General features: G+C 47.3%; 1 protein-coding gene across 4 annotated transcripts in view; it reads right to left on the bottom strand.

The window, feature by feature from the left end:
• The window catches only part of ccdc166 (coiled-coil domain containing 166), a 69997-nt gene that overhangs the window by 27227 nt on the left and 17156 nt on the right, over positions 1–25614 (bottom strand). For all 4 annotated transcript variants that reach the window (XM_072497720.1, XM_072497719.1, XM_072497718.1 and 1 more), the window contains exons 6-7: positions 16271–16415; positions 2134–2213 (exon numbers count right to left, since the gene is read on the bottom strand). In XM_072497720.1, coding sequence (XP_072353821.1) covers positions 2134–2213; positions 16271–16415 — 225 coding nt within the window. The remainder of the gene's footprint in view (positions 1–2133; positions 2214–16270; positions 16416–25614) is intronic.

Below are 25614 nucleotides of genomic sequence, written 5' to 3'. Positions count from 1 at the left end.
AATGATAAATTGCCCTTAATGTCCAAATTGCCCTTGGTGTTGGGTGGAGGTGTTGAGTTTGGGTATGGTGCTCTTTCCAAGAGCCGGTGCAGACTCAAAGGGCCGAATGGCCTCCTTCTGCACTGTAAATTCAATGATAATCTATGATTAATCTAGGACAAAGGTTCGGCACAACATCGTGGGCCGAAGGGCCTGTTCTGTGCTGTATTTTCTATGTTCTATGTTCTCCTCGGGGCAGTAGGGTATCCCTGCTGGACCCGAGAGTATTGAAAGTCAAAGAGATCTAGGAGTACAGGTCCACAGGTCACTGAAAGGGGCAACACAGGTGGAGAAGGTAGTCAAGAAGGCATATGGCATGCTTGCCTTCATTGGCCGGGGCATTGAGTATAAGAATTGACAAGTCATGTTGCAGCTGTATAGAACCTTAGTTAGGCCACACTTGGAGTATAGTGTTCAATTCTGGTCGCCACACTACCAGAAGGATGTGGAGGTTTTAGAGAGGGTGCAGAAGAGATTTACCAGAACGTTGCCTGGTATGGAGGGCATGAGCTATGAGGAGCGGTTGAACAAACTCGGTTTGTTCTCACTGGAACGAAGGAGGTTGAGGGGCGACCTGATCGAGGTCTACAAAATTATGAGGGGCATAGACAGAGTGGATAGTCAGAGGCTTTTCCCCGGGGTAGAGGGGTCAATTACTAGGGGGCATAGGTTTAAGGTGAGAGGGGAAAGGTTTAGAGTAGATGTACAAGGCAAGTTTTCTACGCAGAGGGTAGTGGGTGCTTGGAACTCGCTACCGGAGGAGGTGGGGGAAGCAGGGACGATAGTGACATTTAAGGGGCATCTTGACAAATACATGAATAGGATGGGAATAGAGAGATACGGACCCAGGAAGTGTAGGAGATTGTAGTTTAGTCGGGCAGCATGGTCGGCACGGGCTTGGAGGGCCGAAGGGCCTGTTCCTGTGCTGTACATTTCTTTGTTCTTTGTTGACCATGTCTATGAGCCTGGCCACGTCGGCATCACCAAACCGCAGAGCTGGTCAGCGCAGTGGCATGGCTGCGTGTTGTCTGGAGTTTGCTCTGCGGGATCAGTTTATGTGATGCTCCCCCTAGTGGGGAGCTGCTGGGAGAGATCACAGCAAATCAGATGGTGGGACAGTCATTTCTGACATAAAGCCCGTGAGACATCATTAAGTGCCCTAATTATCGTTAGATTTCGGGAACGGCCTCACCAGGTCGACCATCGGGAACCACCCAGCGATTCCCGCTTGCTACCACACTTAAAACAAATTTGGTTAGATCGCACCCCATGGGAGAGACGGTTAGATTCTGTTGGAGATGATCACCTATGTCATGAGAATTTTACATGCTGCTCATCAGTCCAAGCCTGAATGTTGTCCAGGTCTTGCTGCATGTGAGCAGAGACTGCTTAAGTATCTGAGATGTGAATGGTACTGAACATTGTACAACCTTCAGTCAACATCCCCACTTCTGACCTTATGTTGGAGCAAGCTCATTGATGATGCAGCTGAAGATGGTTGATCCGAGAACACTGCCCTGAGCAACTCCTGCAAGTGATGTCCCGGGATAGAGGTGATTGGCCTTCAACAACCATTCAGAAAAATGCCAGCTTTGCCTGCCGTCTCCTCGAGGAAGGGACCTCATTGTCAGGGGAATGGGGCGGGGGAGCAGTGGCTGGCACTAGATAAGCTTTTCTGCTTCTGTCCCTGTGCATATCTGTGTTTCAGTCATCAGAATGAGAGGATTCACTCCTGAAAGAGGCTAGTGACTGGGTTTTTATGAAAAGCCGATACCTTCACGAGTGCTGGAAATCTGAAGTCAAAGCAAAAAATGCTGCAAAATCTCTGCAGGACAAGCAGAATCTGTGAAGAGCATCTGAGTTAACCTTTCAGGTCGATGACCTTTGGTTAGAACACTCAGTTTACCCATCACCATTGGACCAGATTTATACTGCTGGATATTTAAAACTGACAGTGTGTTTTGAACTCTCATTCGCTGGATCGCTTGTCCACTGAGGTAACCACCATACTGTCGAACCAAGTTTCAGTTAGGTTGCCTGAAGAAAGAAAGACTGCCCAGTGCAATGTTTTACTTAGGCAAGAGGTTCACATACTTTATATTCCTCCAGATCCTCAATCTCCTTTTTAAGCTCAATCAGCTCATTTTCTTTATCTGCTTGTGCCATTTCCAGTTCTGATGGAAAAGAGAAATAAATCAAATTGACGGGCATTTCCCACCCAGCTTTGTGACTGGGTTCATCTTCATAAATTACACCTAAACTAAAATATTTTATGTGTCACGTCAAAGAAGGTCTTGCATTTATAGAGCATCTTTCACATTGTCAGGGGATCCCGCGGGACAATTTGAAGTGTATGGTCATTGGTAGGTAGAAAATAGAGCAGCCAATTTGCACACAGCAGGATCCCACAAAGAGTAATCTGCCTTGAATCCACCGTCTGCAGACTCGGGTGAGGCTGTTACCAGCTGAAAGCCGGTCTTCCTCCACCATCAGACCTGTAACCCAGCCAGGGCCACGCTTTTTCCAAAAACAAACCCAAGTTTGGGAGGGTCAATTTCCACAACTGAAGGCCTTCGGTGTTTGCCACTGTTCAACCAACCGTCAACCATACCATAGAGACGATACCAGCTGTGGGTGGAGATATTCATGGAGGTTTCATCAACCAGTATGTACGTTCTCATGATGCCCTCATTCTCAGCCAAACCAGAAAGGACTTGGATGATGCTGGACTGTCAGTTAAACAGCCTTTCTTTCACCTCTTCTCCAATATTTATATAACAGATTAAAGTGCAAACGGAAAATGAGAAACAACATTCACAGTCTTTCTGTCCAATGCCCTTTTGATTTTTCTCCTGTATTTTGCTCATGACATCTTTGCGATTAATTCCTGGAAATGCCACGGCAATTTGGCAGGGTTCATTCACTGATCTTGTCTGATTGGGGAAAGGAAGTATCAACTGCAGTTCACTACTATCCAGGGACAGCCAGCCTCCAGCCAGCTACAATATGGACACTGGGTGAGGGAAGGGTTAAACTCCCCTTGTGATACCTCTGGCCCTGCCCACCTAAAATCGTGAGCTTGCAAAGTGGAACAATGAGCGTTAAGATAGGAGAGTCATAGAGGAGGAAATAAGGAGTTGCACATGCCAGGAGTCGTGAGAGGGGAATGTGGCACATGAGACGGGTTACAGCGGCCATTCACATAAAACACTGTGGCACACAGTGGGTTATGGCGATAGGATTTCAGCACTTGTGTTGGGTTATATACTGTTCAGGCTGTGCCTGAGGACTCTTTCGTGCTGGGACCCAAACCACATTCACTTCAACCCTTGGAATGGACTCCCAAGGTTGTAAGAATATCGAAACCATTGCAGCATCCAGTCCCCACAGTGGGCTGCTTCGAGTTGGTTAGTAACCACTGCCAAATTACCTCATTGTGTCTCACCCAGCAGTATTTGGCCTGAGGTTGCCCAATGTCGACATCAGGTGCGTTACACGACAAACTGGTCTGGGCTGTGCTAAGCTGGGGTGGTCATGTCTCCCCTATGGATGATTACAGAAGCCCTGAGCAGATCTCCTATGGGGAGTTGTTTCGGGGCAAACAGCATCAAGGTGGTCAGTACAAACGATGTCAGGACACCCTTAAAAAAGAGTACAAACTTCTGCATGCAGGCTACCTCTCTTGGGAAAACTACAGATGGCCGGTCCATGTGGCAGAAAGCACTGAAACCTGGTTCAGTTTATTCTACGTCAAACTCGCAGCATCCAACGTGCCAGAGGTGGGGCAGCTACAGATGTTCCCCCAGGCACCAATGATGAGAACATGATTACCGGTCCTGTGGATGTCCAAGTCGATCCTACATCGGACTCTTCAGTCACAGAGGACCCACAGAAGATAATGAAACAATTGACACTTGAACAGGCTCGAATAACGTGTAGTCTACCATTAATTTGGAGTGACAGCGACGGTGTAGGGAGTACTACAGTGCAGAGGGATTGTCTAATGGTGTAGGGAGTACTGCAGTGCAGAGGGATTGGCACACTGTTGGAGCTGTCTGTCGGATGCAATCTTAAACTGAGGCCTCCTCGGCCCTCACAGGTGCGTGTGAGAAATTCAAAGACGAGCAGGGGAAGTTATCCCTGATATTCTGGACAATATTTGTCCCTCAATCAACATCACAAAAACACAATAATGATCGAGACGAGAAAGTGGGAGGTTTGATTGGTAAGTTTGCAGATGACACAAAAATTGGTGATGTGGTAAATAGACAGGAGGGAAGGCTTATATTGCAGGATGATAAAGAAGAGCTCATTAGCTGGGCTGTACAGTGGCAAATAGAATTTGACCCAGAAAAATGTGAGATGATGCAAGATCATTTTAGGAGGACTAATAAGTCAAGAGAATACATAATGAACAGGAGGACCCGAGGAAGTACAGAGGGCTAGCGTGCATTCCCAAAGATCCCTGAAGACAGCAGGACAGGTAAATAAGGTGGTTACGAAGTCAGATAGGATACTTTCCTTTATCAACCGAGGCACAGAATATAAGAGCAGGGAGGTTATGATGGAGCTGTATAAAACACCACAGCTACAGCACTGACTGCCATTCTGGTCACCACATTATAGGAAGGATTGATGCAAGATGGCGCCGGAGCGTGGTGACACTCTGCGAGCTCTCCACCACAAATTCTCTTCCTATATCTATTATAACCGTACTAACCTTTTAAAACTTTAATTCTAACACTATCTCTAACCATGCTCTTTTATATTTACTTACAGGTCTGGAGATCCTCCGACGTCCGTGGGCCGACCCACATGACCCGACACAACGCAACCTAGCAGGACTCCTCCAGCGACCCGACTATGACCTCGACCTGGAAGCTGAAGAGGCCTGGCAAAGAGGCCCGACACCGACTCACGTGGGAATCGACCTGGCTCCCGAGTGCCTGACCCGGTCTCGGCAGCAACCCCAGCCCCCAATGTGCCTGACTCAGCTCCCGCAACGACCGACCCGGCCCCCGATCATGAGACCTGTCCTGACCCGCAGAGGCCCGCCCAGTACCCTGGCCTACCAGAAGATGAAGAGGAGACTCGACATGGAAGCCTGACCATGCCTATTCCAAGGCCCGATCCTGACCCGACCAATACTGAAAGCGAACACGTGACATGCCCAACCTGACCCAGAAAGACCCTGCCAGCCACCCAAAGCCAGAATAAACACCCCCAAAAACAGCGAAGACCCCACACGAGGACCCAAGCAAGCCGAAAGGTAGATTCATCCCCGCAGAATGCCGAGGCCCGATTGGATCACGAACATGCCCCCTCGGCGACCCTGAAATCGCACCCAGCGACTGGGACCCTGCCAGACACAACCACTTACTTTGCACAAGGTCAGACTTCTCCCATTGGATCCGGGACCATCCAAAAGCAGCTGCCGACCGAGGAAACGAGGGAAACACGGCGGTCTGCAAGTGAGACTAAACGTGGTTTCAAGTCTCCTCTCCCCACTATACTCCTGACAAACATCCAAGTGATCGAAAACAAGCTGGACGAGCTTAACGCTAGACTTACCTCACAAAGTTAAGTGAGAGACTGCTGTGTGCTCTGTTTCACAGAGACATGTCTCACCCCTGCCTCACCGGACTGTGCCATACAACCTGACGGCTTCTCAATATACCAGATGGACTTGCACGGCATCATCAGGCAAAGTGAAGAGTGGAGGGGTTTACCTCCTCACCAAAACCTCCTGGTGCTCAGAACTGGTGACCCTGGTGACCTACTGTTCCCCGGACCTGGACTACCTGACTGTGTAGTGCCGACCTTACTACCTCCCACAGGAGTTCACTTCTGCCTTCATCACGACAGTCTACATCCCACCCCAGGCGGAAGTGAAGAAGGCACTTGGTGAATTGTAGAGTTATAAATAACAATGAAACAGAATACCCAGAGGCCTTATTCATTGTGGCCAGGGACTTCAACCAGGCCAACCTCAAGAGTGTACTGCCAAAATTCCACTAACACATCTCCTGTCCCACCAGGGGCCCCAACATCCTTGACCACTGCTACACAAACATTAAGGGCCTACCCATCCATCCCCTGACCGTACTTCGGAAAATTGGACAACAAGGAGGCAGCACGGAAGCACAGAGGTTAGCACAGTCGCTTCATAGCTCCAGGGTCCCAGGTTCGATTCCCGGCTTGGCTCTCTGTCTGTGCGGAGTCTGCACGTTCTCCCCGTGTCTGCGTGGGTTTCCTCCGGGTGCTCCAGTTTCCTCCCACAGTCCAAAGATGTGCAGGTTAGGTGGATTGGCCATGCTAAATTGTCCATAGTATCCAAAAGGTTGGGTGGGGTTACTGGGATGGGATGGACGTGTGGGCTTGGGTAGGGTGCTCTTTCCAAAAGCCGGTGCAGACTCGATGGGCCAAATGACCTCCTTCTGCACTGTAAATTCTATGATAAGGTGCTCCTTCTCCTGACATACAAGCAGAAACCTAAGCAGGAGAATCCGGTTAAGAAGGTTGTGCAGTGCTGGTCCGAGGAAACAGAAGAGCTCCTAGGGGACTGCTTGGAGACGGTGGTCTGGTCCATATTCAAGAACTCTGCGACTAACCTAAACGAGTATGCCACCACCACCACAGACTTCATTAATACATTTGTAGAAGATTGCGTGCCAAAAAAGGTAGTACGTGCGTTCCCCAACCGGAAACCATGGTTTAATCGGGAGATTCACTCCCTCCTGAAGGCCAGGTCTGAGGCGTTCAAGACAGGCGACCCTTATCATTACGAGAAATCTAGGTACGACCTCCGTAAAGCCATCAGGGATGTCAAGAGACAATACCAGACTAAGCTAGTCACAGAGTAACGAAACAGACTCTCGTCAGTTGTGGCAAGACTTAAACAATTTTACGGGCTACAAAGCAAAGCCAAGTAGAATCTCTGGCAACAGAGCACCCCTCCCAGATGAACTCAATGCATTCTAGGCTTGCTTTAAGCAGAAAACCAACAAACCGTTGTCAACAGCCTCAACAACCTTGGACACACCCATACCTACCATCACAGCCTCCGAATTCAGATCGGCATTCTCGAAAGTGAACTCTGGGAGAGCAATGGGTCCTGATGGGATCCCTGGTCGTGCACTCAGATCCTGCGTGGACCACCTGGTAGGTCTATTCGCGGTCATCTTCAACCTCTCCCTATTCCGTTCCAAAGTTCCCACCTGCTTCAAGAAGGCCACCATCATACCGGTGCTGAAGAAAAACCAGGCAAAGCGGACAAATGACCCAGTCTGGTGGCCTTTATATCTATTATCATGAAGTACTTCGAGAGGTTGGTCATCAGACACATCAACTCCGTACTCCCAGAGTGCCTTGATCCACTGCAATTCACATACCGCCACAACCAGTCCACAGCAGACACTATCTCCCTGGTCCTACACTCATCCCTGGAGCATCGCGACAACAAGGACTCCTATGTCAGACTCATTCATTGACTACAGCTCCGCCTTCAAAACCATAATCCCAGCCAAGCTCATTTCAAAACTCCAAAACCCAGGACTTGGCTCCTCCCTCTGCAACTGAATCTTCGACTTTCCAACCCACAGACTACAATCAGTAAGAATAAACAACAACACCTCCTCCACAATAGTCCTCAATATCGGGGCCCCACAAGGCTGCGTACTTCACCCTCTACTACACACCCTATACACACACGACTGCATGGCAGATTTCGGCTCCAACTCCATCTACAACTTTGCTGATGACACGACCATCGTGGGTCGGATCTCACACAACGATGAGTCAGAGGAGGGAGATAGAGAACATAGTGCAGTGGTGTAAAGACAACAATCTCTCCCTCAAAACTAGGGAGCTGGTCACTGACTTCAGGAAGCAATGTATCCTATACACCCCTGTCTGCATCAATGGTGCAGAGGTGGAGATGGTTGACAGCTTCAAATTCCTAGGTGTAAACATCATCAGCAATTGGAAATTTGGCATGTCCACAGTGACTCTTACCAATTTTTACACATGCACCATAGAAAGCATCCTATCCGGCTGCATCACAGCCTGATATGGCAACTGCTCGGCCCAAGACCGTAAGAAATTACAGAGTCGCGAACACAGCCCAGTCCATCACACAAACCCGCTTCCCATCCATTGACTCTGTCTACACCTCCCGCTACCTGGGGAAAGCGGGCAGCATAATCAAAGAACCCTCCCATCCGGCTTATTCTCTCTTCCAACCTCTTCCATCGGGCAGAAGATACAAAAGTCTGAGAACACGCACGAACAGACTCAAAAACAGCTTCTTCCTCACTGTTACCAGACTCATAAATGACCCTCTTATGGACTGAACTGATCTCTCCACACACCTTCTCTCCTATGCAGCACAAGCCATATGCTTCACCCAATGTCTATGTCTATATATTTACATTGTGTCTTTATCGTATGTTCTATGGCTTTCATGTATAGAATGATCTGCCTGGACTGTATGCAGAACAATACTTTTCACTGTACATCGGTACACGTGACAAATCTAAATCTAAATGTGATTGCACTAGAGACAATGCAGAGGAGATTCACCAGGATGTTGCCAGGCTAGAGCATTTCAGCTATGAAGAGAGGCAGACGAGACATGAACCCTCACACATTTAAGATATATTTAAATGAGCACTTGAACTGCCATAACATCCAAGGTTACGGACCAAGTGCTGGGAGATGGGATTAGAATAGATCGGTGCTTGATGACCATGCAGACACAATGGGCCAAAGGGCCTCTTTCTGTGCTGTAAAACTCTCTGACCCGAACTGCTTCCAATATGAAGTTATTTGCATGGAATTGTGACAGCGGAAATATGGGTAGAATTTCACACTTGGCGTGCACAGTAAGCGGGAGTAACCGGAAGCGGCTGCGAATCCCCGTCCTGTCCAACTCCAATAAGACTCGCAATATTAAGTGGCAGCCAGCGTGAATCGTATTGCACTGGGTGAGCGGGGTCAGGCGCGAGGCAGGTGCTCTGTCCAATGGTGGCCCGTGGCAAACTTTGAAAGCAGCATCCACAGACCACAAATGAATGCAGGAGGCCACAGCAGGCAGGAGGGGGGCTCTGTTTCCCCAATGGCTGCCTCAGGACCATGGTAGAGGCAATAATAGAAAAGGGGACATCCTGATGCCAATAAGGCCTGGGCCGAGATGACAGCCAAGGCCTGTGGCCAGGACCTCATCCGGCAAACCTGGAGTCAGTTCCAGAAGAGGTTCAATGACCTTCTGTGCTCGGCACTCAGTGAGTACTGAGTGGGCACTGTGCTGAATGGGGCACTGAGGAGTGTGCTCACCGATGGTTATGGACAAGTGTGTGGGTTTCAGGAAGTCTCAAGACGCATAATGCTGGTGCATCTCAAGGCTGGAGAGATGGATCAGCAGCCTGTGGTCCATCACAAGGGCAGGTGTCCAAAGAGGTGGTAATGTTCTCAACCATCTCAGGGGCGGTTTGAGTTGCTGAGGGAGGGGGGTGGGGGGAGCAGTATGGTTTTGGAGGTCACGCTTTCGGCATTCAATAGAGCTCTGCACTTACTTGCAGGAGAAAAAAAGTAACAGCAATTGTGAGCGATCCGCCACTGGTGGTAGTATGCCAAATTTAACGAGCCTCACCAGCCAGGATCTTGGAGATCTGGAGGTTGAGGGAGAACAAGGAAGCAGATCATTAGGTTTCAGAGATGCTGGTGTCTCTGAGGAAGGTAAGAGCCCAGGGGGCTAAAGCGTGACAGAATGAGGTGAAGTGATGAATGAGCATTTTGTCCATCAGAACAACCTCAGTTGGACGGCGGGCGGGAGACGGCCGCACAATGGAGGGCTCCCATTCGGGAATGGCATTTTCGGGGCTTTAAGCCCGGTCCCCGGGTCCACGGAGGCGGCAAAAGCAGGAAGAAGGCACAGAGGCGGCATAATGAAGGCACAGTGAAGAAAAATGTCGAGGGTGAGCAAAAAAGCGTCCGTAAGGAAAACAGCTGAAGGTCTGTCGGGGAGTGGAAAGGTCACCGCGGGGTCACCAAGGGAAATGGAGGCTGGAGCACCAGGGAAGGCCGCATTGCTTACGGCTGAAGAAATAACTAAGGTGATGGCTGTGGAATTCGAAAGGCAGTTTACAAAATACATGGAGACAATGAGAAAGGAGATGAGAGAGGTTTTGAGTGCGCTGGTGGAGGAAGCGATTTCCACGGTGACAATGGCGGTGGCGAGCGCAGTGGCGGAGGTGCGGGAGCAACGGGAGGCGCTGAAGGAAGTGGAGGAGACGTTATTGCAGCACGGTGATCAACTTGCCTCGATGGGGAAGGAGATGTGAAAGGTAATGGACATTAAGAAAGATCTGCGAGGAAAAATGGAAGACCTGGAAAACAGATCCAGGCGACAGAATTTGAGGGTTGTGGGGCTGCCTGAAGGACCGAGGCCGACTGAGTATTTTGCCGAGATGCAGGGGGAGGGGGAGGATCCCTCCCGATATGAACTGGATCGGGCTCATCGGTCGTGGAGGCCTGTACCAAAGGCGAGTGAGCCGCCAAGGGTAGTGACGCTGTGATTCCATAGGTACAGTGTGAAGGGGAAGGTCCTGAGCTGGGCCAAGCAGAAGTGGGTGGTGCAGTGGGCTGGAGCTGGTATATGGTGGAGCTGGCGAGGAGGCGGGCTGCCTTCAACCGGGTGAAGAGGGCACTGTACATTAGCAAGGTGCAGTGCAGCATTGTGTATCCAGCGAAGCGGAGGGTGACTTACAAGCTCAGGGACTTTTATTTTGGAACGGTGGAAGCAGCGGAGGAGTTTGCGAAGGCAGAAGGACTGTGGCAGAACTGAGAAATGGCCATGTGCCGATGTAACCTCATGACTGTATTTTCTTTTTTTTTTTGTTTCACTGCGTGCGGGTATATGGGCTAAAGGAACCAATGTTGTATATATTTGGATAAGGGAAGGGACGGGACTTTCACTCGAAATGAGGGCTCTTTGGGGTGTAGGTGGATATGCGGGGTTTGTGTGCTAAAAGGGGATTTCTGGGCTTTCCTAGGGCCAGGCAAGGGGGAAAGGGACCCGGGCGGGGGCCTCCACGCTGGCCGGTTTAAGCCGGCCAGTGAACGGGAGTGAGGTGGGGGAAGGGGCTGCGGCCATTGGAGCCTGGCAGAACAGGGTCCGAGTGGTCTAGCCGGGGTGGAAGATTGGGGGGAAGGAACCGAGGTTGGGGGAGGAGTTTTACAAGAGTCAGTGGACGGGGGGAGTTGGAGACTGGGGGGGGGTACAACTCTTGGGTATCATGTACGGTACTCTTTCAGAGGTTGGATGGCGTTGAATGTAGGGGGGGGGAGGGGGAGTGGACTCTATTGATCAATGGTGACCATGGGCGGTCCCGGACTCTTTTTTTCCTTTGTTTTTTGTTTCCACCGTGGGAGGGCTTGTTTTATTGGATGCATATATTGACAGGTGGGCCGTTGTTTGGGGTGGTGGGAGGGTGGGATCGTTGGTATTGTTAAGGGGATTGATTTTGTATTTGTTACCGTTTACTGTTTGTGGGTGGGTGTAAATTATGAAGGAAAATGTGAAAAAGGAGAATAAAAACATTTTTAAAAAAGAACAACCTTAGTTATGCACCAGCCACAGAGCCAACTCAGTATAACTGAGACCAATCGCGATGGGGAGTATGTTCTGAGAATTGAATCCGTGTGCTATGAGTCATGTGTCTCACCCTTTGTATTCATCGCTCAGATGAGCCGTTAAACAGCGCCAGCCAAGAGGCCGATGACCCTCCCTTGGCACCGGAGACATCAAGGAAAAGCGTGTGCCACACCATCTCTCAGCGCCGTGCACCCGTGCAGACACTGGCACACTGGTGGCCATGACCATGTTGGATGAATTATTAGGGCAAAACAGTGAGGGCACATCACGCTCGCAGGTGCAGGCAAAGAGCGCCCAGTGTGCCAGCAGCTGCAGGACTGCTGGAGACAAGGACCACACTGAATCCGAGGAGGACTATGAGCCCCATGGAGTTGTCAATAAGGTGGCAAATGCTGGATGCCCAGCAGTATGCATGGGCAGATCTGGGGGATATTTCCGAGGGATTGCATGCCATGGTATCTGTCATGGAGGAGTCCTTGCGTAACATGAGTGCTGCAATGACACTAAGCTCTGAGCTAACAGCCTTATCTATTGAGAGAATGGCACATCAATTGGAGAGGCAGCTCCAGGGGCATGGTGATGCCTTATTGGGTTGTGCTCGGATCTGCAAGACCTCAGGCATTGTGAGAGAAAGAGACATCAACTAATGTCACTGATGGTTGGCCATCTTTCATTGGTGAGCGAGGTGATGAAGACTCACCTCAGAATGGCGGACGAGGTGGCTGTCGTCTCTGTGTACTCTTGTGACGGAGCCCGGAAGAGGGCACTCCCGCTCCTCAGACTCACTGCCAGCCACTGTTCCATCCTCTTGAGTCCGCGGCGATTGAGTTGCAGAGTGAACGTCCCAGGTGATGACTGCTCAGGCCCCGCCGTTTAGAGGACAACCACCAAAGTCATCTAGACGTAGCACCCGCAAACAAAAGCTCAAGACACACTAGTCACTAACAGTGGTCTGCACTGGGGTGGCACGGTAGCAGTGGTTAGCACTGTTGCTTCACAACTCCAGTGTCCCAGGTTCGATTCCCGGCTTGGGTAACTGTCTGTGCGAAGTCTGCACGTTCTCCCCGTGTCTGCGTGGGTTCCCTCTGGGTGCTCTGGTTTCCTCCCACAAGTCCCGAAAGGCTTGTTAGATAATTTGGACATTCTATTGCGTCCCTAGTAGCCCGGCGAAGGATATTGTTAATGTGGAAGGAAGCTAAACCCCCGGGCGTGGAGGCCTGGATAAATGACATGGCAGGGTTTATAAAACTGGAGCGGATAAAGTTTGCACTAAGAGGTTCGGCTCAAGGGTTCACCAGGCGGTGGCAACCGTTCATTGACTATCTCGCAGAACGATAAAGGAACTGGGAAAGTAGCAGCAGCAACCCAGGCGGAGGGAAGGGGGGGGGGGGGGGGCTCGGGTGGGTCCCCAGGGGAGTTTTTGTATGGATATTTTTACTTGGATATGTATATTGGCTTGTTTGACATTATTATTTGGGAGAGTTAATATTTTGTTATGGCAGTTGCCATTTAGTTTATATATTATTTGTTTATTTGTTAAAAACGGTCACTATTATTTATCTTGTTTTATTGTTGTAAAAGGGAAACATTTTTGTACTTTGTTTGGCCGAAAAAATTTGAATAAAATATATTTAACAAAAAAAAAATTTGGACATTCTGAATTCTCCCTCTGTGTACCCGAACAGGCGCCGGAGTGTGGCGACTAGGGGATTTTCACAGTAACTTCATTGCAGTGTTAATTTAAGCCTACTTGTGACAATAAAGATGATTATAAAGATTATTATATTGCTTTCTTTTCATAAAAAGAACTATTTTAGTGACCTAGATGGGTCTGCTTTGATTTGCTCCATGTTAATTTTCTCACCATAAATAACTTACTGCACTCAAGCCAGAAATATCCTGTGTGCTGCATTGGTGTCAGCCTCATCATTGCCTGTTCAGAGATGTCCAGAGTGACAGACTTTATTTGGAAGGGAATGGGCTCATGGAATGGATGAGTATTAGCTGTTAGAGATTAAGATAGGGCCCATTGGTGAACGGACGGCTGAATCAAGGCATTGCTGGTGTGTTTCCCTGCCTTCTGAAGTCTCCTGATTGCACCATCAGCATCCTCAGCCTGTGGCTGCCAAGCATCAGCATCAGCGTTTTCAACAGTGTCCATGTCTGAGGCAGATACTGCAGCATCAGCATCCTCCTGATCAAGAGGTTCCCCTCTGGAGAGAACAGGATTGTGAAGAGCACAGCAGACATAGAAAATAAGAGCCTGTAATCACAGGTTCGCTCCGAGGGGGCTGGACGGGGGCCTTAAGAGGTGGCAGCGGATAGGGATTGAGAGATTTGGGGATCTCTTCATTGAGGAGGGGTTCCCGAGCCTGGAGGAGGAGTTTGAGTTGCCGGGTGGGAACGGATTTTGGTACCTGCAGGTATGGGATTTTGTCCAGAAGCAGGTTCCAAGCTTCCCTAGCTTCCTTAGTTTACCTCTAAGGGGACTACAGGATAAGGTGATGTCTAAAACAGGGGTTGGGGAGGAGAAGGTTTCGGAAATATATAAGGAAATGATGGAGTGGGAAGGGGTCCCAATCGGAGAAGTGAAGAGGAAGTGGGAGGAAGAGTTGGGAGGGGAGCTGGAAGCTGGGTTATGGGAGAAGGCCCTGAGGAGAGTTAATGCATCCTCATCATGTGCCAGGCATAGCCTGATCCAGTTTAAGGTGGTCCACATATGACTGTGGCCCGGATAAGCAGGTTTTTTTGAGGAGGTAGAGGACCGGTGTGGGGGAAATCCTGCTAATCGTGTGCATATGTTTTGGGCGTGTCCGAAGCTGAGGGTATCCTGGCTGGGATTTTCATATGTCTTGTCGGAGATCTTAGAAGGGAGGGTGACTCTGAGTCCAGAGGTGGAGTGTCGGCAGATCTGGGAGCTGGGGGGGAGGCGACAGGGGTTCGCTTGGAGGTGGCAGCCATTCATCGACTTCTTCAAGGAAAATTGACCGTTAGCGGAGGGGTTGGGGCGCATGGAAGTGAAAAATAAGGGTAGAGAATCTAATATACAGGGACCTGCGGGCGGAAGTTGGGTATGTTATTGTGGTTTTTTTTGCTTGTGTTGGACTGCTCTGTTGTTCAGAATGTTAAAATTATAAATGCCTAAATAAAATGTTTCTGAAAAAAGAAGAAAATAAGAGCCTGGCTGGCCCTTCGAGCCTGCATCTGTCTCAGGCACCTGACAGGCATTACCTTTTCAGTGGGTAACCCTGGTTGCCAATCAAACCACCCAATGAGGTGAGGTGGAGCAGCAAAGTGCCCAGGCACCTGTGAGTGATGAAGAATGAATGGATTGTGCGAGCTGCCCGGGTACCTGGCACACACCTGCAGAACCTGGGTTTTATGGTCTCACACGATCTGAATGTTCGAGTGAAAACCCTTCCTGTTCACAAAAGCACCCTGGCTGCCCAACTGGCACCGCGATGGCCACGTGGGTGCAATCAATAGCACCCCGGCTGCAGGAAAGCCCTGTAATGCCTGCGAATCCTCTTGCTCTCTCAGCCAAGCTGACCTGGTCCTCCCTGAACTGAATGAATGTCCTCACATGCCTGGGCAGGGTGCCAGTGACCAGCTTCACACAGCTGTGTGCAGCTGACAGACTCCACATGGATCGCCGATAGCGCCTTGGGACAACCCGGAGGCATAAATGTTTAGTGCCACAGTGACCTTCAGAGCCACGGGCATATGGTGTCCACCTACCCAATTGGAGGCTGCCTCTGGCTCAATCACCTGGCAGATGCTCATGTTGGCTTCCCTTGAAAATCAGAACCTCCTGCAGCACTGGACCTGTCATGTCAGGATAGATTGATCGCTATCTGTACACCCTGGCAGCGGGGTCTTCTGCAGGAGCGGTCTGCTTGCCCTCCCTGTTGGCCTTGCCATCCTGTACCTGTATTTGTGTCCAGGGGGGAGTGTCTGCGACCACCAGGCCTTCTCACTCTTTGTCCCTTCTCCTCCTCAGTGGAGGATGTGCTCCCTGCCGAGTAGACATTCATTACCCAGGCTGGCAAATGGGACTCACTCGTGTGAAAAGTGTGACAGGGGGACCCAAACCCCTGGTACCAGAGGATAGAAATGTCCTGGGAGCTCCGCACTGGGATGAACCCAACACAGAAAACACTCTATCAATACTCCAAAACACCAGCTCACCTCATTCCTAGGAAGGCGGAAAACCTCAGTCAGCCCCTTTTATCCTACCCTTGCATGAAAAAAGATCAAATTCAGTTGGTCCGCCTGCCCGTGCGACGAGCTTAGTCATTGCACAGACAACATTAAATTCTGGTTATTTGAAGGTTTCATCCTCTTAACTACCTCCATTATTGTTGGCGGGCTCGCTGCCCAGTCACACCTGTGCCTGCTGACCCAGATATTGCGCGAGTGCGAGATGATGTTGGAATGCGCGCCCGACATCAGAACGCGTCGCTCTTCCGGGTTGAGCACGAGCCCGCCCAATGTAAAATTCTACCCATGGAGTGGTGAATGAACGGTGAGCATGTTCAGTCTATCATATCAAGGTGAATTATTTATATTTGAACAAACCTTGTTTATGTGCCTCAAATCCGGCCACTAATTTCTCCTTTGCATTCCTGATTTCTTCCAGGTTCTGGTGGTTCTGATCATTCAGGGTGATGATCTGATGCTGCCTTTTGTCAGTCCTTTTTGACATCTGTACAATGTATTCATGCTAAAGCAGATTATAATTAAAATGTGTTAAAACTGCAAATGTATCAACTCAAATTTATTTGCACTCAGCCAAAAATGCTAATTAAATAACGAGTATTGCAATCTTCATTAACATAGTGAAGAAATCGGGTAGTTTACATATTAGGATAATGCCTAATCTGTCTTGTGTTATATCCCATTAACACCATGAGGGTTCCGATAGATTGTGTATGAGACAATACAAACTGGAGGCGATGAACAGTTGTGTTATTTGAAAATTAAAAATATTTTCAATTCCGTTTCACTCGATAAAAGTGAAGAGGAAATTTTAATCCCCTATCGCCATTCTTCGCACTTGGAGTGCATTTACAGTGATATTACTCAGTGTCTAACTAGCAACAAAGATACACAGGGGTCTTGATTCAAATAGGATACAGATTGTTCAAGGATTTGAAGATAATCTTTTCATGACACCCTAGCTCTGACTGTAACATTACACTCTGCAGTCTCTCCTTCCTTCCCTATGTATGGTGTCTTGTGAGAGTACCTTTAAGAAATTAGTGTTTAAGAAATGTACCTTTAAGAAATGGGTGTTTATCAGTGATGTCAGAGTGTCGTGGAGCTGGGCTGTCTGTCAGCTTTTTAAACTTTCATTTTAGGTTGTTTGCTGCAGGGTGTGTGAGGGATGGGGACATGAGAAATACTCAAGAGGTAAAGGTAATCTGATGGGAGATAATAAGGAGAATGTATCTCAGATTTTAAAAAAATTCCAGGAGGGTGGAAGAGACATGAAAAGTTTCAAATGTTTTCACTGTAATAAACTAGGCCATGTAAAGTCACAGTGTTGGTGGTTGAAGAAAAGCACTGGGAAGACTGAGTGGTAAAACAGGGTAAGAAAGTGGGGTTTGTTAAAGTGGTAAAGGAAAGCCCAAGTGAAGCGAAGGAGGTGCAGAAGATTGTACAGCCTGATCAAGAGGTGATTGATAAGAAGGTACCATATCTCTTTAAAGAATTTACTTGTGTGGGTAAAGTTTACTCATGTGTATCAGGAGGAGCAGGTAAAGAAGTCACAATTTTAAGAGATACGGGAGCTAGTCAATCTTTAATGGTAAGAGATGAGGAGTTATGTAGTTTGGGAAGAATGTTGCCAGAAAAGGTGGTAATATGTGGAATTCAGGGAGAGAGGAGTAGTGTTCAATTATATAAGGTAAGGTTGGAAAGTCCAGTGAAGATTGGTGAAGTGGTAGTAGGAGTAATAGAGAAACTATCTTGTCAAGGAATACAGTTTATCTTGGGTAATGATATAGCTGGATCGCAGGTGGGAGTGATGCCTACTGTGGTTGATAAGCCAGTGAAAAATCAGACAACTGAAGTGTTGAAGGACGAATATCCTGGGATTTTTCCGGATTGTGTAGTAACAAGGTCGCAAAGTCACAGGTTAAGACAAGAGGAGAAATCAAAGAGTGAAGATGAAGATGAATTGCACTTATCAGAAACAATTTTTGATCAGATGGTTGAAAAAGAACAGGGTGAGGTGGATAGTTTTAGTTCAGGAAAATTGGCGGAGTTACAACAGAAAGATGTAGAAATAAAACGGATGTATTAGAAAGCATACACGGAAGAGGAAGCTGAGTGTATACCAGAGGGTTATTACCTTAAAAATAATGTTTTGATGAGAAAATGGAGACCTTTACATATTCAGGCGGATGAAAAGTGGGCAGAAGTCCATCAAGTAGTATTGCCGGTAGGGTATAGAAAGGTGTTGCGAGTTGCACATGAGGTACCAGTGGGAGGTCATTTGGGAATAAGGAAAACTCGAGCTAAAATCCAGAAACATTTTTATTGGCCTAGACTACATAAAGGTGTAGTTAAATTTTGTCGATCATGTCACACATGTCAAGTGATAGGGAAACCTCAAGCAGTGATAAAACCAGCGCCCTTAATACCCATTCCAGCATTTGAGGAACCTTTTACAAGGGTCCTAATTGATTGTGTAGAACCGCTTCCGAAAACGAAAAATGGGAATCAATATCTTTTGACTATAATGGATGTGTCTACTAGGTTTCCAGAGGCCATTCTAGTACGTAATATTACAGCTAAAAAGATTGTGGAGGAGTTACTTAAATTCTTTACGAGAGATGGATTACCCACAGAAATACAATGGGATCAAGGATCAAATTTTACCTCAAGGTTATTCAAAGAAATTATGGATAGCTTAGGAATAAAACAATTTAAATGATCTACGTCCCATCCAGAATCAGAGGGAGCATTAGAAAGGTGGCATCAGACATTAAAGAGAATGTTGAGGGCGTATTGTCAAGATTATCCAGAGGATTGGGTTAAAGGAATTCCATTCGTACTGTTTGCAATTAAGGATGCATCTAATGAGTCAACCAAATCTAGTCCTTGTGAACTAATTTTTGGTCATGAGGAAAGAGGACCACTTAAATTGATTGAGGAAAAATTGGTGGGTGAGAAATCGGAAATTACATTATTGGATTACGTGTCAAATTTTAGGGAACGATTAAATAGAGCGAATTGGCTAAACGGGGAGCGAACAAGAAATCCAAAGTTCGTAGTTTTGCCATTGGAGATAAAGTTTTAGTGTTGTTACCAGTGGTAGGTGAACCTTTAAAAGCAAGTTTTTGTGGACCTTATCAGATTGAAAGGAAATTAAGTGAGGTGAATTATGTGGTAAAAACACCAGATAGAAGGAAGACTCATCGAGTGTGTCATGTGAATATGCTTAAAAGGTACTTTGAAAGGGAAGGAGAGAAAAACTAGGAGGTTTTAATGATTCTAACTCAAAGTGACGAACCAAATCCAGATGACTTGGAATTTGACATACCTCAAATTAAATTTGAAAATGAAGATGTTCTTAAAAATTGGGATAAATTGTTGAGTTACCTTCCAGAGGAAAAATGAACTGACCTGAAAGAGTTATTGATATCACGTGGGCAAGTTTGTAGAGATAAATTGCGAAGTACTAAAATGGCTATACATGATGTAGATGTGAGAAATGCTGTTCCAATCAAACAACATCCATACAGACTTAGCCCTTTAAAATTGGCACAGTTTAACAGAGAGAGTGAGAGTATGCTTAAAAATGGCATAATTGGAGTGGGTTGCAGCCAATGGAGCTCACCCATAGTGATGGTACCAAAACCATACGGTACCCAACGGTTGTGTGTGGACTATAGAAAGGTTAATGCAGTTACAAGAACGGACTCTTATCCTATCCCACGTTTGGAGGATTGCATTGAGAAAGTGGGACAATCAGCTTTTATTTCCAAACTGGATTTATTTAAAGGTTACTGGCAGGTACCTTTATCTGAGAAGGTGAAGGAGATTTCAGCTTTTGTGACTCCAGATGGTATATACCAATTCAAAGTTAAGCCATTTGGCATGAAAAACGCACCAGCCACATTTCAACGGTTAACTAACAAAGTTGTTTCAGGATTACCCAATTGTGCGGTATACATTGACGATCTGGTAATTTTCAGCAAGACATGGAAAGAACATTTAAAACATCTGATGGAGTTATTCGATCGACTTCAGGAGGCGGGTTTGGTGATAAACCTAGCCTAAAGTGAATTTGGAAAAGCCCAAGTCACTTTCCTTGGCCATACAATCGGACAGGGTCGAATGGTCACACGGGATGTGAAGATATCAGCTATTGAGGAGTTTCTGATAGCCTCAAGACAAATGGAAATATTGCGATTTCTTGGCATAAGTGGATTTGATCGAACATTTGTGCAAATGATTTGTAGCGTGATTGCTCCACTGATGGACTTGCTGAAGACATGTCAAAAATTTAAGTGGACAGCAGGCTTTCAACAGGCATTGACGGCCTGAAAGCTGTGATAACCAATGCTCTTGTGTTGGTGAATTACAAGGGACTCTGATCAGATTGAACTAAAGTATCTGACTTTAAAGAGAAATGCCGAGGCATAGAGAAATGGACGGATCGTGCAGAGACTTTCTTGTTCAAAGAGACTGTCAATCGAGCAGGATTTCAGTTGGAGGAGGAAAAACAAAAAATGGACTATATTGTTGTACCTGTTTGCGCGTGTTGTTTTTTTTAAAACGAAAAGGTGTCTTTACTGTGTGCATTTCTTAAAAGATAGTGAAAAGGTGAAAAATGAAACCATCTTAAGTTGATGGGGGTTTTTTTTTGGGGGGGGGGAGGTATCATGTGAGAGTACCTTTAAGAAATGGGGTTTAAGAAATGTACCTTTAAGAAATGGGTGTTTAGGCGGCACAGTGGTTAGCATTGCTGCCTACGGTGCTGAGGACACGGGTTCAAATCCCGGCCCTGGGTCACTGTCTGTGTGGAATTTGCACATTATCCCCGTGTCTGCGTGGGTTTCACCCCCACAATCCAAAGATATGCAGGATAGGCGAATTGGTCACACTAAATTGCCCCTTAATTGGAAAAAATAATTGGGTCCTCTAAATTTAAAAAAAGAAAAAAGAAATGGGTGTTTATCCGTGATGTCAGAGTGTGGGTGGAGCTGGGCTGTCTGTCAGCTTTTTACTTTTGTTTTAGGCTGTTTGCTGTTTTAGTTTCGTTTTCAGTGTTGGAGCTGACACCAGACAGAGCGGGTGTACTGTTGATCTCTCTGCCATGAAAAGACTATCTCTTGATCATTTGGTGAATTCAGAATTATAAATGTTCTCAGTAGTGAATGTAAACCTAATGTGCTTCTGTTAAAAGGTGTTTCTTTTGTCTTCTGGATGTTGTTTGGGAGTTATTAAGGATTACGTAGTGTTGTATTCTTTGGGGGTTGTATTTGAATTGATGGTTGCTAAGATGTTCACTGTACGTTTTAAAAAGGTTAACTTGAGTTCATAGAATAAACATTGTTTTGCTTTAAAAAATATTTTTCCATTTCTACTGTACCACACCTGTAGAGTGGGCCGTGTGCTCCCCATACAGTCTATTAAAAGTTGTGGGTCAGGTTAACTCCATGATACACTTTGGGGTTCTCTAAACCCTGGCCCATAACAATGGTATGCAATGGTAGCAATGCTTTTCACTCTATAGTAATACATGTGACAATAATAAATCAAACCAAATAATGGTGATGGCTGTGAAATCTCACGGTCAGCTTATGCCTAGGATATTTGGGTTTGGATCTTAAGGCCCTGGGATAGAGTCTTCACTTCAAGGATCAAATGGGGATCAGAGGCCCACACTGTGTGTGTGTGTGTATGTGGGGGGGAGAGAGGTAGTCCCCCCCCGCTGTAATTTGCCCCGAATTGACCAACTGATGGCCTCATCAACATGGCTGGGTTTTCAAGGCTGGAGTTCCAAAAGGAGGCCCTCCAGCACTGAAGAATCAGATGGCTGTCTTTTCAGGTAAGTGAGAGAGATTTCCTCGAGATGGAGGCATTCCCTCTCCAACTTTTTCAACTTTAATATAAAAATTCTCCTCAGCGGTCAGGCGACCACTGTGGAGAGGGATCCACACTACAGGTCAGCCTGCAGCTGGAGCTGAAGTCAGGCTGGCTGCGTGGGCCTTTAGGCCTGCCTGGAGCACTCGCTGTTGCCAAGAGGCTGCCTGCAGAAAGCTACACTGTTCCCCGATGCCTCCAGAGATCTGGAGGCGGACTAGAAAATTCCAGTCTTAATAAGCCTTTCAGAAGTTGATTTGGACACCCACAGCTTGCGACAGGTATCCCCGATCCTGCCCTTTTGAAAATGGCTTGGAGGTTGATAGTGCTGGAAAACCGACGTGCTAGCCGGCATGGACCACCAGGACCTACAACTGTATAAAGCAGACAGACTGTGTTGTTAATTGTGAAACAGAGCAGCAGAGTGCCCATGCATCTCAGCAAGCTGGCAAAAACTCACATCATTGGCAGAGGTGACAGGTTCCAGTTTTTAGATTATCTGAAATTCCACACAGGGCCTCAGTCAGCTCATCTAAGGATCATCACAGAATTATCCAGCACACAGGAGGCCCTTCTGCCCATTCCTGTCTGTGCAAGCATTTGAAAGAGCTTTCCACTTAATCCCATAGCCCAAATGTTTTGCCCCTTTGAATTTCAAAATTCCTTTTGAATCTGCTTCCACTGCCCTTTCCAAATCATAACAACTTACTGCGTAAAAAAAAAATCTCCTAATCTTGCCTCTGATTTTTTTGTCAACTATCTGATATTGTGTCTTCTAGAACGTCGTGTCTCAGAACAAGTATAACAAAGCCCCTTATGATTTTGAGCAGCTTTATTAAATACGAAAGTGAGCTGCCTCCCTCTAATGGTTACAGTCTGTATGTACTGTGAGAGTTTTTAAAATCTCGCACATTGAACTGGAGATGCAACATACATACATAGCACGGTAGCCTTGTGGATAGCACAATTGCTTCACAGCTCCAGGGTCCCAGGTTCGATTCCGGCTTGGGTCACTGTCTGTGCGGAGTCTGCACGTCCTCCCCGTGTGTGCGTGGGTTTCCTCCGGGTGCTCCGGTTTCCTCCCACAGTCCAAAGATGTGCAGGTTAGGTGGATTGGCCATGATAAATTGCCCTTAGTGTCCAAAATTGCCCTTAGTGTTGGGTGGGGTTACTGGGTTATGGGGATAGGGTGGAGGTGTTGACCTTGGGTAGGGTGCTTTTTCAAAGAGCCGGTGCAGACTCGATGGGCCGAATGGCCTCCTTCTGCACTGTAAATACTATGAAACATTCACAGAAAAACAGCCCATGCTGCTTTGCAGGAGCATGATTAAATAAAACTGGGCAGAGAGCCAAAGGACTGGGGGAGCCACTAAACACTTAGTCAAGGAGGTGAGTTGAAGGGTGGTTAGTAACCTTATGGTCAGACCAAGTTTGGTGCGCTGAAGGCTCCTTATATAGCACTGTCCAAACCAGCCACCTTTACTCTCCAGGACAAGGGCAGCAGATGCATGGGAACAGCACCACCTGGAGGTTTGCCTCTGTAATAGCAGGATCTCCAGGTGATCATCAGTGGACAACAACAGACAGTTTATTTAGAGGCAAAAACTATTTCCAGAAAGTATAAAGGAACATTAAAAAGAAAAAATTTAGAGTACCCAATTCATTTTTTTCAATTAAGGGGAAATTTAGCGTGGCTAATCCACCTAACCGGCACATCTTTGGGTTGTGGGGGCGAAACCCACGCAAACATGGGGAGAATGTGCAAACTCCACACGGTCAGTGACCCAGAGCCGGGATCGAACCTGGGACCTCAGCGCCTTGAGGCAGCAATGCTAACCACTGCGCCACCGTGCTGCCCTATAAAGGAACATTATAATACCAGCCAGCGACTCCAACTTTTCTCCCAGACTGGATCTGTTCTGCCTACTGAAATCGCACGTGCTTTGCTCTGGGTGTTGCAATGCCTCTGAGGTTTGCGGAGTCCTCGCTCGGGGAGGTGATGTGACCCCCAATGTTCACCGCAACGTCCTTTCCGCCCCTCAGGTCCACTGGTACTGGAGATCTTGGTCACAATAACTCAGTTTATCGCAGGCCCTCCCTTCGCTGGTTGGGGTTCTCCCCCAGGAGTTGTTTTGCTTGGGCCGGCCTCTCCAATTTCGTCTGTGGGTACTGGTAGGTCCTTGGCCTCCACTTCTGCTTGCCCGGTAACCTCAGGTTCTGGACTCATGACGGCCTGTTTGGCCACTTCGAGCCCCTCATTTATTTCAAATACTCTCTCTGCCCTCGACGAGTCATGGTTCCTTTATTGGAGATGTTGCCTGGACGCTACCGTCCGCCACATTTGGGAAGATCAAGCACCTTTGGTTCCGCCAACGACGGCTCATCAGCAGCTCCGCCAGGGCAACAACTCCCACATGGAATGCGGAGTAATCGTATACGACAACACAAACCATGAAATCGTGGTATCCAAGGAAGCTGTCGACTGTTTTCTAATTCCAACTTTAAAGGTCTGCACAGCGTGTTCCACCAACCCGCTTGGTGATGGATGGTATGGTGCCGTTTTATGTGCCTGATCACATTAGAACATAGAAAAAAAAATACGGCCCACGATGTTGTGCCGAACCTTTGTCCTAGATTAATCATATATTATCATTGAATTTACAGTGCAGAAGGAGGCCATTCGGCCCATTGAGCCTGCACCGGCTCTTGGAAAGAGCACCCTACCCAAAGTCAACACCTCCACCCAACACTAAGGGCATTGAAAGACATAAACCGCTGGAATTCCATACTAGCAAACATGGTACCATTGTCCGAAACGAGGACCTCGGGTACATCATGGTCACAAAAATACTGGTGCAACTGATCGACAGTCAGGAAAATGAAGTGGACTTCATCTGGTACACATCCATCCAATTTGAGAGGGCATCTACCAACAAAAGAAACATGGTCCCCATGAAAAGCCCCACAAAGTCGACGTGTATCCTCATCCAAGGATGCTTCAAGGAATATTCATAGGTTGATAGTAGAAATGGTCAACATTGTATTTGGGCAGAGGCAATAGGGGGAATTACCTCATCCTCCTTGAATAATGCTATCAATACTTTGTGATCCATCATCAATGTGAAATGCTGTTCATAGACATATTGGTGGAATTTCTTAACGCTGAACACAATGACCAAAGCCTCCTTTTCAATTTGAGAGGACCCTTTCTATGCCTCAGAGAAGGTTTGGGATATATAAGCGATGGGCCTGTCTGTCTATTGGACAATCAATGAGAAAGTACGACTCCACTCCCATATGGAGACTCGTCACAGGTGAGGACAAGTTCCTTTAGAAGATCAAAATGGAAGAACAAACTAGTGGATTAAGACGCTGCTTCACTTAATTGAAGGCGTACTTTCCAAAACCTTTCCTGGTGTTTCTTCAACAAAGCATGCAATGGCGCTAACAGGGTGGCCAGATTTGGAAGGAATCTGCTGTGATAGTTAATCATCCCTAAGGACTTCACTCTGTAGTGTTTTTCTGGTCAGACACTTCTCTGGTGTCTTTTATATTCTCCTCCAACAGGTGCAATCCTTTTGCGTCGACCCTGTACCCAAATAGGTCACCTCACTGGCCGGAACCGTACACTTTTCCTTTTTTAAGCGCATGCCAGCATTTGCAAATCTTTTTAGCATTTCTTCCAATTTGGCCTAGTATTCCTCTTCCGTGGAACCGGTAATCATGACATCATCTAAATAAATGGCAACTTAAACTGGGCAGACCCTGCTACAAATTTTCCATGGTGCGTTGGAAAATTGAGCACACTGACGATAGCCCGAATG

The sequence above is a fragment of the Scyliorhinus torazame genome, chromosome 3 (assembly GCF_047496885.1).
Source record: "Scyliorhinus torazame isolate Kashiwa2021f chromosome 3, sScyTor2.1, whole genome shotgun sequence".
Taxonomy (NCBI): Eukaryota; Metazoa; Chordata; class Chondrichthyes; order Carcharhiniformes; family Scyliorhinidae; genus Scyliorhinus; species Scyliorhinus torazame.
This window is presented reverse-complemented; position numbering and strand designations above follow the sequence as displayed.